Source organism: Hyperolius riggenbachi, chromosome 9 (genome assembly GCF_040937935.1).
Source record: "Hyperolius riggenbachi isolate aHypRig1 chromosome 9, aHypRig1.pri, whole genome shotgun sequence".
In the NCBI taxonomy this organism is placed as follows: Eukaryota; Metazoa; Chordata; class Amphibia; order Anura; family Hyperoliidae; genus Hyperolius; species Hyperolius riggenbachi.
The window spans coordinates 226,867,506-226,882,189 of record NC_090654.1 but is presented as its reverse complement, the minus strand read 5'-3'; the positions used below and the strand labels follow the sequence as shown (position 1 = coordinate 226,882,189).

At 47.1% G+C, this 14,684-nt stretch overlaps 1 protein-coding gene across 1 annotated transcript in view; it reads right to left on the bottom strand.

Moving 5' to 3' along the window:
* Positions 1–10,226, bottom strand: part of TTC9 (tetratricopeptide repeat domain 9) — a 48,274-nt gene extending 38,048 nt beyond the window's left edge. The window contains exon 1 of the mRNA XM_068251936.1: positions 9,761–10,226. Coding sequence (XP_068108037.1) covers positions 9,761–10,064 — 304 coding nt within the window. The 5' untranslated portion in view covers positions 10,065–10,226. The remainder of the gene's footprint in view (positions 1–9,760) is intronic.
* Positions 10,227–14,684: the final 4,458 nt, after the last annotated feature.

Genomic DNA, 14,684 nt, shown 5'->3' with positions numbered 1-14,684 from the left:
AACACATGAAAGGAAGTCAGACTGTTCCGAGAGTCAATTAAAAGATCTGAGGTGAAGAGATGGGTCAGCCACCTTCTATTCGGCATTCTAAAGCATGTTTGTTCAAGAGAGAATAGGTCTGAGGGAGGAACTACATTCTTAAGCCGTACTGTTATATTCTTTTCCTACCATGTACATGCAGTCAGAGCGCTAGTTATGTGTAAAGAGTACCTGTATTAGTCCTGCTTACTTGTCTTTGTGCATAACTTGCAAACAATCTGTAAATGTGTACAGGGAAATATGGCTGTGAGAGAACGCGGAAAAGCCGCCGCGTGTGCTACTTTGGAGGCGGCTGATTCCGCGTCCAATGTGGTGGTTTGCACGCGGAAGCGTGTGTCTGGTAGCAGGGCAGAACGCGTGTGTCTGGTGTGGCTGAGTCTGTTAGTGCACACAGGCTTAGGAATACGCGCGCGCGCGCTGAGGCAGAATTCTTATACTGGGCAGAGAGAGTCAGCTGATCACGCCGATCAGCTGACTCCAGAGCAGGATACTATTGGTTGATCAATTAGGGGTGGTGCTGGAGAGTACTACTCCATATATAGTTACTGCTGGCCAGTAGCAAGTGGTCTGCCGTTGCGATCACTACGTGGAAGCACTCAGACCTTAGTCAGATCCAACAGTGTGTTTGAACCAGGTGGACCTGGGAATTCACACTGAGCCAGATTACTTGAACTGTTATTCTGTTTATGCTTAAGCTAGTTCCAGGGTGTAGAGACCAAGGACCTCACACCCAGACTAGGGAACTGTATTATCATTTGTGTTATCCTCCAGACTAGTTCCAGGGTGCTGAGACCACGGACCTCGCACCCAAGACTAGGGAACTTGTGCGATCACTTTGTTATACATCAGACTAGTTCCAGAGTGGAGAGACCACAGACCTCACACCCAGACTAGGCATTGTTTGATATCTGTTATGACTTATTGCTTTCTTGACTACTCTTCTGTCCTCTGATTCGGTACCTCGCATATCTGATATTCCGTTGCCAGACCCTGCTTGCCTTGGATACCGAATCAGCCTTCTGTCTTTGTACTTTATCTGTCCGTGTGTTACTGACCAGGCGTGTCCGACCTCGAGAGCTATCTCTCCTCTTAAGAGATAGTCTCCAGACCAGATAGTGACATCCACCTTCAGGTGTCACTCACTCTCTGGCCCTTCCTGTCTCCAGCCTGACTCCACCCCTTGGAGAGTCTCAGGCTGCTGGAAGGTTCCTGTACTCTCAGAGCAGTGTTGCTTTACTGCCTAATATCACCTGCCCAGCAGGTGCATTACTCAAAGTACTACTGTTACACCAAACACTCACATACCTATAGGTGTCCAGAGGTTAGCAATATATCTGTATTATCGGTGATTCTGCAGATAATCAATAATCAGGTATATATCTGTATTCTTGGTGATACTGCAGATCACCAATAATCAGATTCTCTCTGCGTGCCGACACCAATCGTTACAATGGCTATGCAAAATTAGTCCAATCGGATTATAACTTTATTAGAATATGTTAAAAGGGAACTAAATGTTGTACATATTTCGATATAATGTGCACCCCTACCAAGTATACTGTATACCTATATATCAACAAGGGGAGTAATGCAGGGAGGTCAATCCTCCACCACCCATATAAATGCTTTCTCGGGGTGTCGCTAGTCCCCGATCCCCAGTTAATAACAGCTCTGGTGTATGGTGTCCAAGGGAGGACGGGCAATGCCGTGGCAGCTACCTAATAAGGCAAGCAATCCTGGAGGGTGAAGAGGACGGGGGAAACCTCATTCAGATCTAGAGGCTTCCTCCACCCAAGATAAGCACCCCATGGGGCTCTTTTTTTCTTGCAGGGTTACTATAAGGTGTTTTTTAAATAGCCTTTATCAGAAAGCCTGACTTCCACAAGAGCAGCCAAGCGACCATTAATAAACTAAATTATAGAGCCTTTAAATATGTGACGTTTTTCCGGTATGGGTGGAGTATAGGGAAGGGGGGGGGGGGCATCTGCGATATTCTATTGGGATTTTAGTCAGGGGCTCATTACATATTCTGTGTATGAGACTTACAAGGTCAGCTACTCTGCTAAAACAAAACTGCTATTCCTTTTCTAGAGCCTGGAACACACTTTCAATTATGATTGGCCAATCACTGACCAGTTTTACCACCTCCATGAAGTATGACAACAACAAGAGTAGGGGGCGGGCACACGGAAACAACACACGTGGAGAGGATGACTCGGATTGCGATGTGCAGTCTGTCGGCGTGCTCTGAGCCAAAGCAGTAAATTGCAGCAACAAAAAGACAGTAAAAGGCTCGGCACGGCTAACGCTGGTTTATTTGCTGATGCACTTACATTCAAGTCTTGTCAAAAGAGTTCAACTTGTATCAAGAAACCGATTGCTTGATACAAGTTGCTCCATGAAGTATGAGGATCAACAGACATTGAATAATAAGAGCAAACTGTGTAGGTAAAGCCTCATTTCTAGGTAAGTTCTCCATCTGTGATCATACTCCCTTCTGACAGGACCGCTACACGAAGAACATTAAAAACAGTTAAAATCTAACAGAACCGACAGGTTTTGGACTGGTCCATTTCCTCGTGTTTCCTTTGTTTTCAAAAGCATTTCCTAAACAGTCTGACAACATAGTGTGCAAGTGAGTAGGGAGCCTGGCTGGTATCTTACTATTTTGGCAGTTAAACTGCTGTTTAGGAAATGCTTCTGAAAATAAAGAAACCCTGAGAATCCCCCATGAGGAGATGGACTAGTCCAAAACCTGTTGGTTCTGTCAGATTTCAACTGCTTACTTTTTTTCGCTGTAGTGGCCCTTTAATAGGCACAGAAATAAAACTAATGTGTATTAACAATATACAGCTTACATGCAAACAAAAATTCACAATCACAACACACAGTCCCTTGCTAAGACAGCCGGCATGTACTTTATGATTAGATGCCAAATGCCCCTTTACATGCATGTGTGATTCAGGGAATGTTTGCAGTGACCACACTACAGCCAAGTATAGCCTTAAAATCCCTCTGGAGCCAACAAGGAGCAGCTGCCATTCCAAAAATAGGTGGTTGTACGAAGACTGGAGGAATCACAGTCATTTACGCAGAGGAACATCTACTAAGAAGCTGCCCAAGTTTTCCTTGGGAAAAACAAGTTCCTGTCCATCCAAGACAAAAGAGCCATTACTCCAAGCGAGTTACACAGTATATTTATTCACTTGTGGAATAATGAGCTTGGCAAATACCTGGCAATCCTGTGCCCAGCTGGCTGTCTGGGCATGCTGGCAAGCTGCATTCTCAATGACACAGAACTACCATAAACTGACAGTCTGACAGACTACATACTGCAATATGGGCATTGTGACCAGAATGAAATGGAGTATTGCAATCAATAAAAGTTTGTCTTCCAGAACAAGGGTAGCATTGAAACATATCAACTACCGAAATATATCGACTAGCTCCGCCCACAAGTATGCAGAATCCAGTGAATTAAGATAAAGACGCCACCTGAAATTAGGAGTGAACTGTGCTTTTGCAGGTTCACAGTAAGACATTGTGGTGTGATTCGAACAGCGGGTGATTCGAACGGGGCTCTCGCTGCAGCCCTTCAAAGCCGGCCCGACAAATCCATCAGCCTGTTCAATATTTACCTTTCCAGGCTCCAGCGGGGGCGCCGTTTCGGCTTTCGGCTCCGAAGTAGATGGAAATACCCGATCTCAGTCGGGTCCGTTCTACTGCACAGGCGCCGGAGACTTGCACCTGCGCAGTAGAACGGACCCGATTGAGATTTGGTATTTCTGCCTACTTCGGAGCGCAGCGCCGCTACTGCGCCTGCGCTGGAGCCGGGAAGGTAAATATTTACATCGCCGTCCTTCAGAGGGGCACAGCGGGACCCCCGTGGGACGCAGGAGGACGGGGAAGCCTCGATAGGATCCAGAGGCGTACCCCCCAGGGGCCATTTTTCTCAGTACAGGTTTTCTTTAAGGTTGCCTTACCATTGAATACAGTAGGTACAGTGAAGCATACAGGCAATGAAAAGTATTCTTCCCTGTACCTGGTAACTTGTGCATTTAGTGGTAACGCACTGCAGCAGTGCATTTCCATAACGCCACATGTTATAATGCAATGCTAACATTGCACTGGGAACATCCCATAGGCTTATCATTGCAGTGGGCTAAGCTGCATTACCAGACTTTATAACGCAGCACCACAACGTCTCACCGTGAACCTAGCCTTACAGTGCAGGTGATTTTTCAGGTTTTAGATACTACAGCCCCAGGTTAGATTATGCAGGAGGATCTACAACCTCAGAATCGGCACCTTCCGTACTCTGTCACCAACCCAAAAGCAGAGTTCATGCCCTTAATTGCAGGTAGGGTCGCTGTTTGTCTTATACTTTGTTGTTTCCAAATTAATTCATTAGGAGTGACATCTCTCTCACAGCGATGTTACTACATGCACTGGCGTCACGTGGTACAGGCCCCCTCGGTGACAATTTAAAAAGACACCAGACAAAGCAGAAGTGTCCTGTTAAAAATAGCGCTGCTGTAGGGGGAAATGTTAAAAGCTGCAATGAACAGCTGTAAACAAATTTACACGCCCGGTAAAACAGATTTTATATACAGCCGCTATTTACAATTTATAGTCACTTGTCACTGTGTCTGCCATTCATAGCCACTAATCTTGTCTTTTAAAAGTTCAAACATATCGGGGGTTAGGAGGCGGGGTCTTCAGTGTCATGAGTGTGTGTGTCTGTGGGGGGGTTCTTAGGGGTTAAGGTTAGGCACTGGATGGATTAAGCGTAGGCACCACCAGTAGGGGTTAAGTTTAGGCACCACAAGGGGGGGGGGGGGTTAGGGTTAGGTAAAGTGTACCTGAGACAAGAAGCATCTCAGGTACCATACTTACCTGGGACTTCCTCAGGCCCCCTTGAGGCCGCTCGTCCCTTGCCGTTTCTCTGGGTGACTCCTGTCACCTGCAATAGTACCTGAAAGCCTAGCTGAGTCGCCCTTCGTCGTGCATGTGCAGCCCAGCCTGGCACACTCCCTTATCGCGCACCAGCGGCTGGGAGTGCTCTGCATTTGCGCGCAGAACACTCCCAGGGAGAGAAGCGCGACAGTGGAGCGTGCCTGGCACATGCAATGAAGTGCGACTCAGCCAGGCTTTTGCGTTCTACTGCGAGTACCTGTTCTAATGTGGTCTGTGTTACTGCAGCCTTTTCTAGTTGCACAGTGGCTGTGTTATCTCTGTTATATGATCTAATCTTCTCTCTTCTGTGGGCTCTGTCAGCTGAGGCTGGAATGTGTGGAATGTGCTACACTGCTTGTCATTGGCAGAAGCTATACACACCCTCTCCAAGCTCTGTATGAGTCAGAGACTGAGCTACTCTCAAGCCTATCACACTCTAGTTAGAAGCCATGTCTTCTGTTTGTAAACACTGCCTAAAAATGGCAATTACAAGCCAGGATTGCAGCAGGGAGTGGCAGAAACAGCACAGAGGGGCCCAGGAGAACATAATGAATAGAATGGTATGCTTTTTATTGTAAGAATTTTAGAGTACAGATTCTCTTTAAGCATCAGAAGAGAGAGGATTTTGTGTGAGAGTAGGGTTAGGTTAGGTCATAATATCGGTAAAGATTACCAGTATTTTACTATCAGAATTAAGGAGTAGAATATCAGTAATTTCACCAATATTCTATTAGCGGCTATCTCTAGCCTCCTTTTTACATGTACACTCTGTGGTGAGGAGCTTCACTGGCGTAACAGGTGAGCCTTCTACACTTACCATGGGGCATGGGGGGCACTGGCTGGGGGCTCGTCAGGAAATGTAATGACATTACCGATCGAGCTCTTGCTACCAAGATTTTCTAGCACCCCTGATCAATCCATTCAACCAGCCTCACCCAGAAATCGATTGGAATGATCGACCAGTCATGTTGTGGCCGGCTGACCAGAGTTTGACAATAACAACAAATAACATTTGTAAAGCGCTTTTCTCCAGTAGGACTCAAAGCGTGTAAGCATGGCTCCGACCAATAATTGGTTGATTGGTAAGTCGTGGAACAGAGGGAGAATTGACAAGGTCTCTAATCAAGTGGTTAGCATAAGCACAATGCCAGCAGTGCATAAAAGATAGTTATCACTGTTCAGCCTGACCACCAAAAGCAGAACATCCACACTGTGGAGCAAACTAGTATATTGGTGAAAAACCAGAACCTCTGCTGTCAATCACTGCAGAGAAACATCATAAGGTTGTCATCAGAACAGTCCGTTGTCTTTGCACCCAAGGCGAATGTACTCCTATACAGTAGTTTTGTCAGGAATTAAATATGTAGTAAATTACCCACTAGAGGGAGATCTGTTTATCCCTAGAGTCCCTCTGCATCTCTGCTCAGCAACTTTTGAGATAAGATGTCAATAAAGTTAAAGCAGAAAAATCCCCCCCTCAACACTGGTCCAGTAATCACAGTCTCCCAGATGCAAAATCATCGCCCACTGTCACGTACAATAGGAGAATCAAGCAACTGTCACCCCATATGTTTACGCATTTTATGGAAGAACGTGGAAGAATCAATATGGGTCCTAAAAAAAGAGACAGCAGAGCCTGCATATGTAATGAGCACTAATCAAGCTTCTAAAACAGTAGTATAAACCACCAAGATTATTCACACTGGGTCAACCGACTGCACACATCTAAAAAACAAAACAACAGCCACTATGTTCTTTTACTGCCTATTATAATAAAAAAAGTGTTCAACTACCGCACCCACCCTGTATACATGCCCGAAAAAAAAAAAATATTACAAACAAGATAGATAAGAAGGGTAAGTAAGTAAGGCACGCCAGTGGGACATTGAAGACTGCTAACATCCTCCGACACACGCCTGGGCCAAAGTCAACAAGAGTGCCTGGCAAGCCACTGATCTCTAATGTGATGCATTCTCATTTGGCCGGGCCCTGATGTACTGCGCAGATCTTTATTGTCACACGTTGAGTAGTCCGTAAAAAATAAAAATCAATAATAATTAGACTCCATTGTATCCATTACACAGAAATGCTGCAAACAGCTTGGGAAAGGTTGTACAATGCAACTACAAGCACTTTCTCTGCCAGTGGCTGTTACCATCTTCATTTAAACTTTGGCATAAGATTATTACAGTTTATAAGTAAACTGCAGCCTGTTACAAATTACATAGGGAAAGGAAAGCGGGGGGGGGGGGGGGGGGGGGGATGTGGTTGGGGCAAGTGACAGCTCGTGCTTGAAAGTTTATGCACACGATAAAAAAAAAAAAAAAGTAATCCTTCTTTACATGGGTGGGCATCATACCACAGCTGATCTAGGCAGGGTAGTGTATGCCAGTCCTGCTATGTAAGTGGATAGTATATCCATTTACCTTTACACATGGCAGATGGAGTATGAGTGAGGAGGACTACATGAATAATTCTCACCTAACTGGCCTATCACAGTTTCCATTTTGGTACAGCTAGGCATCCCACATCTACCACTTAGCAGTAGTACAGTGATGCAGCAGCAGCTTCTGCTCCTCGGCCTGTGAACCAGTACTGATACACCACTGGATATATCTGTGTTCACCCTTTAGAACGGTGGGAATCATCCTATTCCAGATCCACACAAGTGGTTGGTATTCTATCCTCAAGGCACTAGTATTTAGAGTTCAGTTATCTCCAACCTATATGCAATCTGCGTGGAGTTTGCATGTTCTCCTCGTTTGCATGGGTTTTCTCCGGGTAGTGTGCTTTCCTCCCACATTCCAAAAACATACTGATGAGTTCATCGGTTACCTCTTGGACCGTTCCGAAGCTTTGTGCAGATGCTAGCTGAATCTCAGTCGTATCTGCCAAGAATCGAGCGCGAGCACAGCGGACTCCTATACCCCCTTGGTGCCTCGGCCAGCGATCAGAACGGTGGATAACCTCAGCCGAGCACTAGCCTAGAGCATTTTTCTCCTCACACACCTCACTCCCTCTGTGGAGCTCCTCGCTGGCTGCGCAGTCAGCCTCACCCACACCCCACCTAGCAACAGAGCGCACTACTAGCCTGGAGGCTAGGTGCTTGTTTGGTAAGGCTGCATGATATATCGTTTTGAAACCGTTTCGCGCCAAGACGATTTCCTAATCATCAAAGCGGCAATGTTTTTATGCGTGCGATTTTCTATGTTCCATGCGTATAATTATGAGCCTCACATGTGAAGCGTTGGCTGGGTTTCGCGTCAATACGGCGCCCTTCCTCCTTCCAGGATCCGCACATCTGGCACTTCTGTTCTGCACTTAAAGTGTACCAGAGATGACGGTTATTAAAGATTTTTTACTTACATGGGGCTTTCTCCAGCCTTAGCTCGGACACATCCCTCGCTTTCCTCCTGAGTGCCTCCGTTAAGTGGCAATCAGCTCCAGTATTTGGCTCAATGACATGAGCAGAGGGCTTCAGCGCATGCATAAAAGATCCCGACTGACATCACTGAGTCAGACTGGGCCCGACTGAGCCGAATACCGGGAGCTGATTGTGGCTTAACGGAGGCACGTGGGAGGACGGCGAGGGACGCATCCGTGCTTATGGGGCTGGAGGAAGCCCAGGGTAAGTAAAAATCTTTCATTGACAGCGTCTCTGGGTCACTTGCCCCGTCTCCTGCAGTCACATTGTGTAACAGTACTGTACATTTTGAATCCTGTTCTGTAGCATAAATTCACAATGCAGTAACATTTATAAACATGACAGAACATGACATCATGCTATCAATTTGATAGTATGATGTCATGTTTTGCCAATGCATATTTGTAAATGTTACTGTACACTGTGAATTTAGTGCTAAAGCTTGATTTGAAGAAACCGTGAAAAAAATTGAAATCGCAATTTTTGACAGAAAAATCATACTTCGATTTTTTTCCTTAAAAACTGTGCAGGCTTATCGTCTGGACAATCTTGGCTGTACAGTCAGTCACTTCCCAATCCCTCTCTGGCGACAGACTATGGGACTGTATTGTAAGCTCCTCTGAGAAACAATTAGGGACATGATTCTGTACTCTGTAAAGTATTCTAAACGTTATCAGTGGTTTACAAATATATAATAAAAGAGGATGTATATTATGTTGTCCACTTTGTGATTGGCTACCTTTACATACTTGCGCAGTAGTGTGTCAGTAATCTTCAGGCAATGCGCCGCTCACACTTATTTTGCCATAGCTGAAAACCCCACTCCTTATCCTTTGCAGGAGAAAGGTAACCCCCCCCCCCTCCTCCCACCTGTAGACCAGTAGTGGTACATTGTAGAAGTGAGCCCCATTCCATCTCAGACCTTGGGGAGCCATGGAACCCAGTTTTTAAGCACAGCAGAGCCCACTTACAGGCTAAAAAGTTGGCATTCAGCATTGTGAGTACTGTTGATTATTTCGGCTGGTTGGTTAAGACTGCTGGTTAGTTGAGTTCTAGATAACCAGGACTCTACTGTATACTCTTTCCCATAGGCGAGCACCAAACCCAATCTCCCTGGAACAGCTCACCAGCAGTACACCTTACCAACTTCGCAAGTCTACACATTACATACCAAGGCATAGAGACATCCCGCTAAGCTGCTTGCATGGCTACAGTGTAAATACAGAACACATTAGAAGCTTGCACATCCTACATGGGTAGGCTGCCATAGACTTCCAATGAGAAGGGCACGTTAGCAGAGATGTGTCATCATGTCAGGCAAGCATCGTGCCCATCACCCACCTGCCAGGCTATTGTAACAATCCACCTCGATGCTCTCCACCGCCCTTCTTTGCTCCTCCGTTAGGCTGCCTTGCCCGGGTATAGGGGGCTGCTGCTGCAGGGTCCCCCCAGCACTGTCCCGCCCGGGGTCCTGCACCCCCTGCAGCCCCTTCAGCTCCAGCAGCGCTCGGTGGTACTTGCCGATGGCCTCCCGGTACTTCTTGTCCTTGTAGCACTGCGCCCCCTGGCTCTTGAAGTCCAGGGATCTATGGATGTGCTGCCCCGGGTCCCCTCGGATCCCACCGGTGAGACTGGCCCGATCCATATCTCCGCAGGCAGGCACAGATTACATGCTCCGTCCGGGCTGCTCCGGCTATAGATCCAACTGTCAGGAATGGATAACAGGCAAAAGGTGCGATCAGTCAGCGAACGGGAGATCATTCAGCAGAATCGTCTGCAAACAAGCCAGACAGAGGCAGGCAGCTCCCTCCCTCCTCTCAGCGCAGCCCCTTCCTGAGCTGTTAAAGGGACAGCCAGCCTGAAAATTACATATTCACACACTAAAAAAGATTCCGCCTGTCATTATGAAGTGCGAGAACTCTATAAACCCACCCCAAGCATCTGCAGCCTTGGAGGCCCAATAAACAGAGTTATACAACCCCACTGTAATTCCTCTTCAATCATCATCAGCTGACAGTTTCTTCAGATACTTTACATTAAGAATGTGTAACAAGACATCTCAAGGGAGGGAAATACAGAAACTGCGGTTGTTGTGTTCTCCATGTAGCTGTCACTTGCCTGCTTGTTGAAGCTCCAATTCAGACACTCTGTTTTAATATTGGGAACATATAAAAGGAACCCAAGATAGGTAGTTATAAAGAAAATATACATACCTGGGGCTTCCTTCAGCCCCCTCCAGTTTGATCTCTCCTACAACGTCCTCTTCTGCCTCGCCGTTCGCCCGCAATTGGCCCCAGCCACACATGCGCTCCCGCTACGTTCACGTCACTGGTAGCGTGCGCAGGCGCAGAATGCGCCCGGCGTCAGAAGTGAGACAGGGGAGCGCGCCTGGCTGGACAGCCTCTGCACTGACTGGCCCCGACTGGAGGATTTTCTTGAGCCAGTTGCGGGCAAACGGAGAGGCAGAAGAGGATGGTGTGGGAGCGATCAGGCCGGAGAGGCCTGGAGGAAGCCCCAGGTACAGTGGAGGAAATAATTATTTGACCCCTCACTGATTTTGTAAGTTTGTCCAATGACAAAGAAATGAAAAGTCTCAGAACAGTATCATTTCAATGGTAGGTTTATTTTAACAGTGGCAGATAGCACATCAAAAGGAAAATCGAAAAAATAACCTTAAATAAAAGATAGCAGCTGATTTTCATTTCATTGAGTGAAATAAGTTTTTGAACCCTCTAACAATAAAAGACTTAATACTTAGTGGAAAAACCCTTGTTTGCAGGCACAGAGGTCAAACGTTTCTTGTAATTGATGACCAAGTTTGCACACATTTTAGGAGGAATGTTGGTCCACTCCTCTTTGCAGATCATCTCTAAATCCCTCAACTCTGAGCTTGAGCTCCCTCCATAGGTTTTCTATTGGATTAAGGTCCGGAGACTGACTAGGCCACTCCATGACCTTAATGTGCTTCTTCTTGAGCCACTCCTTTGTTGCCTTTGCTGTATGTTTTGGGTCATTGTCGTGCTGGAACACCCATCCACGACCCATTTTCAGTTTCCTGGCAGAGGGAAGGAGGTTGTCGTTCAGGATTTCACGATACATGGCTCCGTCCATTTTCCCGTTAATGCGATTAAGTTGTCCTGTGCCCTTAGCAGAAAAACACCCCCAAAGCAAAACGTTTCCACCCCCATGCTTGACGGTGGGGACGGTGTTTTGGGAGTCATAGGCAGCATTTTTCTTCCTCCAAACACAGCGAGTTGAGTTAATGTCAAAGAGCTCTATTTTGGTCTCATCAGACCACAGCACCTTCTCCCAGTCACTCACAGAATCATTCACGTGTTCATTGGCAAACTTCAGACGGGCCTGCACATGTGCCTTCTTGAGCAGGGGGACCTTGCGAGCCCTGCAGGTTTTTAATCCATTGCGGTGTAATGTGTTTCCAATGGTTTTCTTGGTGACTGTGGTCCCTGCTAATTTGAGGTCATTCACTAACTCCTCCTGTGTAGTTCTAGGATGCTTTTTCACCTTTCTCAGAACCATTGACACCCCACGAGGTGAGATCTTGCGTGGAGCCCCAGAGCGAGGTCGATTGATGTTCATTTTGTGCTCCTTCCATTTTCGAACAATCGCACCAACAGTTGTCACCTTCTCTCCCAGCTTCTTGCTAATGGTTTTGTAGCCCATTCCAGCCTTGTGCAGGTCTACAATTTTGTCTCTGACATCCTTGGACAGCTCTTTGGTCTTTCCCATGTTGGAGAGTTTGGAGTCTGCTTGATTGATTGATTCTGTGGACAGATGTCTTTTATACAGGTGACTAGTTAAGACAGGTGTCCTTAATGAGGGTGACTAATTGAGTAGAAGTGTCTAACCACTCTGTGGGAGCCAGAACTCTTAATGGTTGGTAGGGGTTCAAAAACTTATTTCACTCAATGAAATGCAAATCAGTTGCTATCTTTTATTTAGGGTTATTTTTTCGATTTTCCTTTTGATGTGCTATCTGCCACTGTTAAAATAAACCTACCAATGAAATGATACTGTTCTGAGACTTTTCATTTCTTTGTCATTGGACAAAATCAGTGAGGGGTCAAATAATTATTTCCTCCACTGTATGTATATTTTCTTCATAATCACCCATCTCCGGTACACTTTAAAGTACTACTTGAAACAAGGGTGCATCAATTGCATGAGGGCCGTTTTATCACCTGGGGCAAGTCAAATTCCTTGTAAGTGCAAACTTATTTGGCCAAATAAAATTGATTTTGATTCTGGAATTGATTCCGATCTTCAAATTATCATACTTTCCATTTCACAGTTTTTCTAGTGACTAGTCCAGCAAATTGTTGCACATTTACCTACCATACATTATCCCACCCCACCTCCCATCCCCCCCCCCCCCGTATCCCCCATGCCTGTGCTCTGTCAATACAATACTCACCTGCCGACTGGCACAACTCCTGGCATCCTCCACCGTCACTCCCATGTCCGCCATTACCGCCAGTGCCTGTATCATGTGGCACCAGGTGTGTGTGATGTCACACATGCACCACGTGGTACACACGCCACTCGCGCTAACGTGGTATATGCAGGCACTCACGGTAATGGTGGTAATGGCAGAGGAGGCCAGCAGTCACACCACTGAACAGGTGAGAATCTACAGAGAATGGGGGATGAGGAGGGCATTTAACACTTGGGCAGTTGCTAGGCAGGTGGCGAAGGCAGATTCAAAGAGATATCTGTCTCATGGGCAATCTGCCCATAAATCGCCTTTACACTAACCTCCACTCTTCTGTGCCTAAACTAGCCTATCCTCTCCCCTGTGCCTAGCACAAACCTCCCCATCACCCCTGCCTAATGCTAACCTCTTCTCTCCTGTGCCTAACACTAACCTTCCCTCTCCTGTTCCTAACACTAACCTCCCCTCTCCTTTTCCTAACACTAACCTCTTCTCTCCTGTGCCTAACACTAACCTCCCTTCTCCTGTACCTACCACTTACCTCCCCTATCCTGTGCTTAGCATAAACCTTCCCTCTCGTGTGCCTAACACAAACCTCCCCTCTCCTGTGCTTAGCATTAACCTCCCCTCTCCTGTGCTTAACACAAACCTCCACCCTCCTGTGCCTAACACTAACCCACCCCCTCTCCTGTGCCTAACACTAACATCCCCTCTCCTGTGCTTAACACAAATCTCCCCCCTTCCTGTGCTTAACACACATCTCCCCCTCCTGTGCCTAACACTACCCCCCCCCCTCCTCCTGTGCCTAACACTAACCTCCCCTCTCCTGTGCTTAACACAAATCCCCCCCCCCCTTCCTGTGCTTAACACACATCTCCCCCTCCTATGCCTAACACTAACCTCCCCTCTCCTGTGCCTAACACTAGCCTCCCATCTCCTCTACTGTGCCTAACACTAGCCTCCCATCTCCTCTTGCCTAACAACAACCTCTTTTACTTGTCCATGTAAGATGCTTTGATGTGTATGCTCAAATGTAGGTACACCAACCACCGAAAGAACTAACATCCCAGGCAAAGCCAAGCCTTGGCCATGAGAAGCCTCTCGCCGAAGGTAGAAAGGAAGGTAGGTAGGTCCACCCCCACCCGGAACACAGGAGTGGAAAAACAGTCCTAACAATAATCCTAGAGCTAGCTAAGTGCAGCCAACTATGTCTGGACCTTATCAGCTGTGTAAGAGCAGGTAAGATAATTTTGTATGGTGTCTCCCCTGCCCACAACGACCTCTTCTCTCCTTCCTGGAGTACCCACAGTAACCTCTTACCACACTCACCAGCACCCAGAGTGACCTATTTTCACACCCCTTCAGCATCCACAGTGACCCACCACCCCACCAGCACCCACAGTGATCTCTTCCCACACTCACCATCACCCACAGTAACCTCTCTCCCCCAGCAGCACCCACATTGACCTCTTCCCACCCTCCACAGCATCAACAGTGACCTCTCCCACCCTCCCCAGCACTCACAGTGACCCCTCCCACCCCCCCTCCCCCAACAGTAGCCACAATGACCCCTTCCCACCCTCACCAGCATCCAGAGTAACCTCTTCTCCCACCCCTCCAGCACACACAGTGATCTCTTCTCACACTCACCAGCACCCACAGTAACCTCTCCTACCCCCCAGCAGCATCCACATTGACCTCTTCCCACCCTTACTAGCACCCACAGTGACTTCTTCCCACCCTCACTAGCACCCACAGTGTCTTCCCACCCTCACTAGCACCCACTGTGACTTTTTCCCACCCTCACCAGTACCC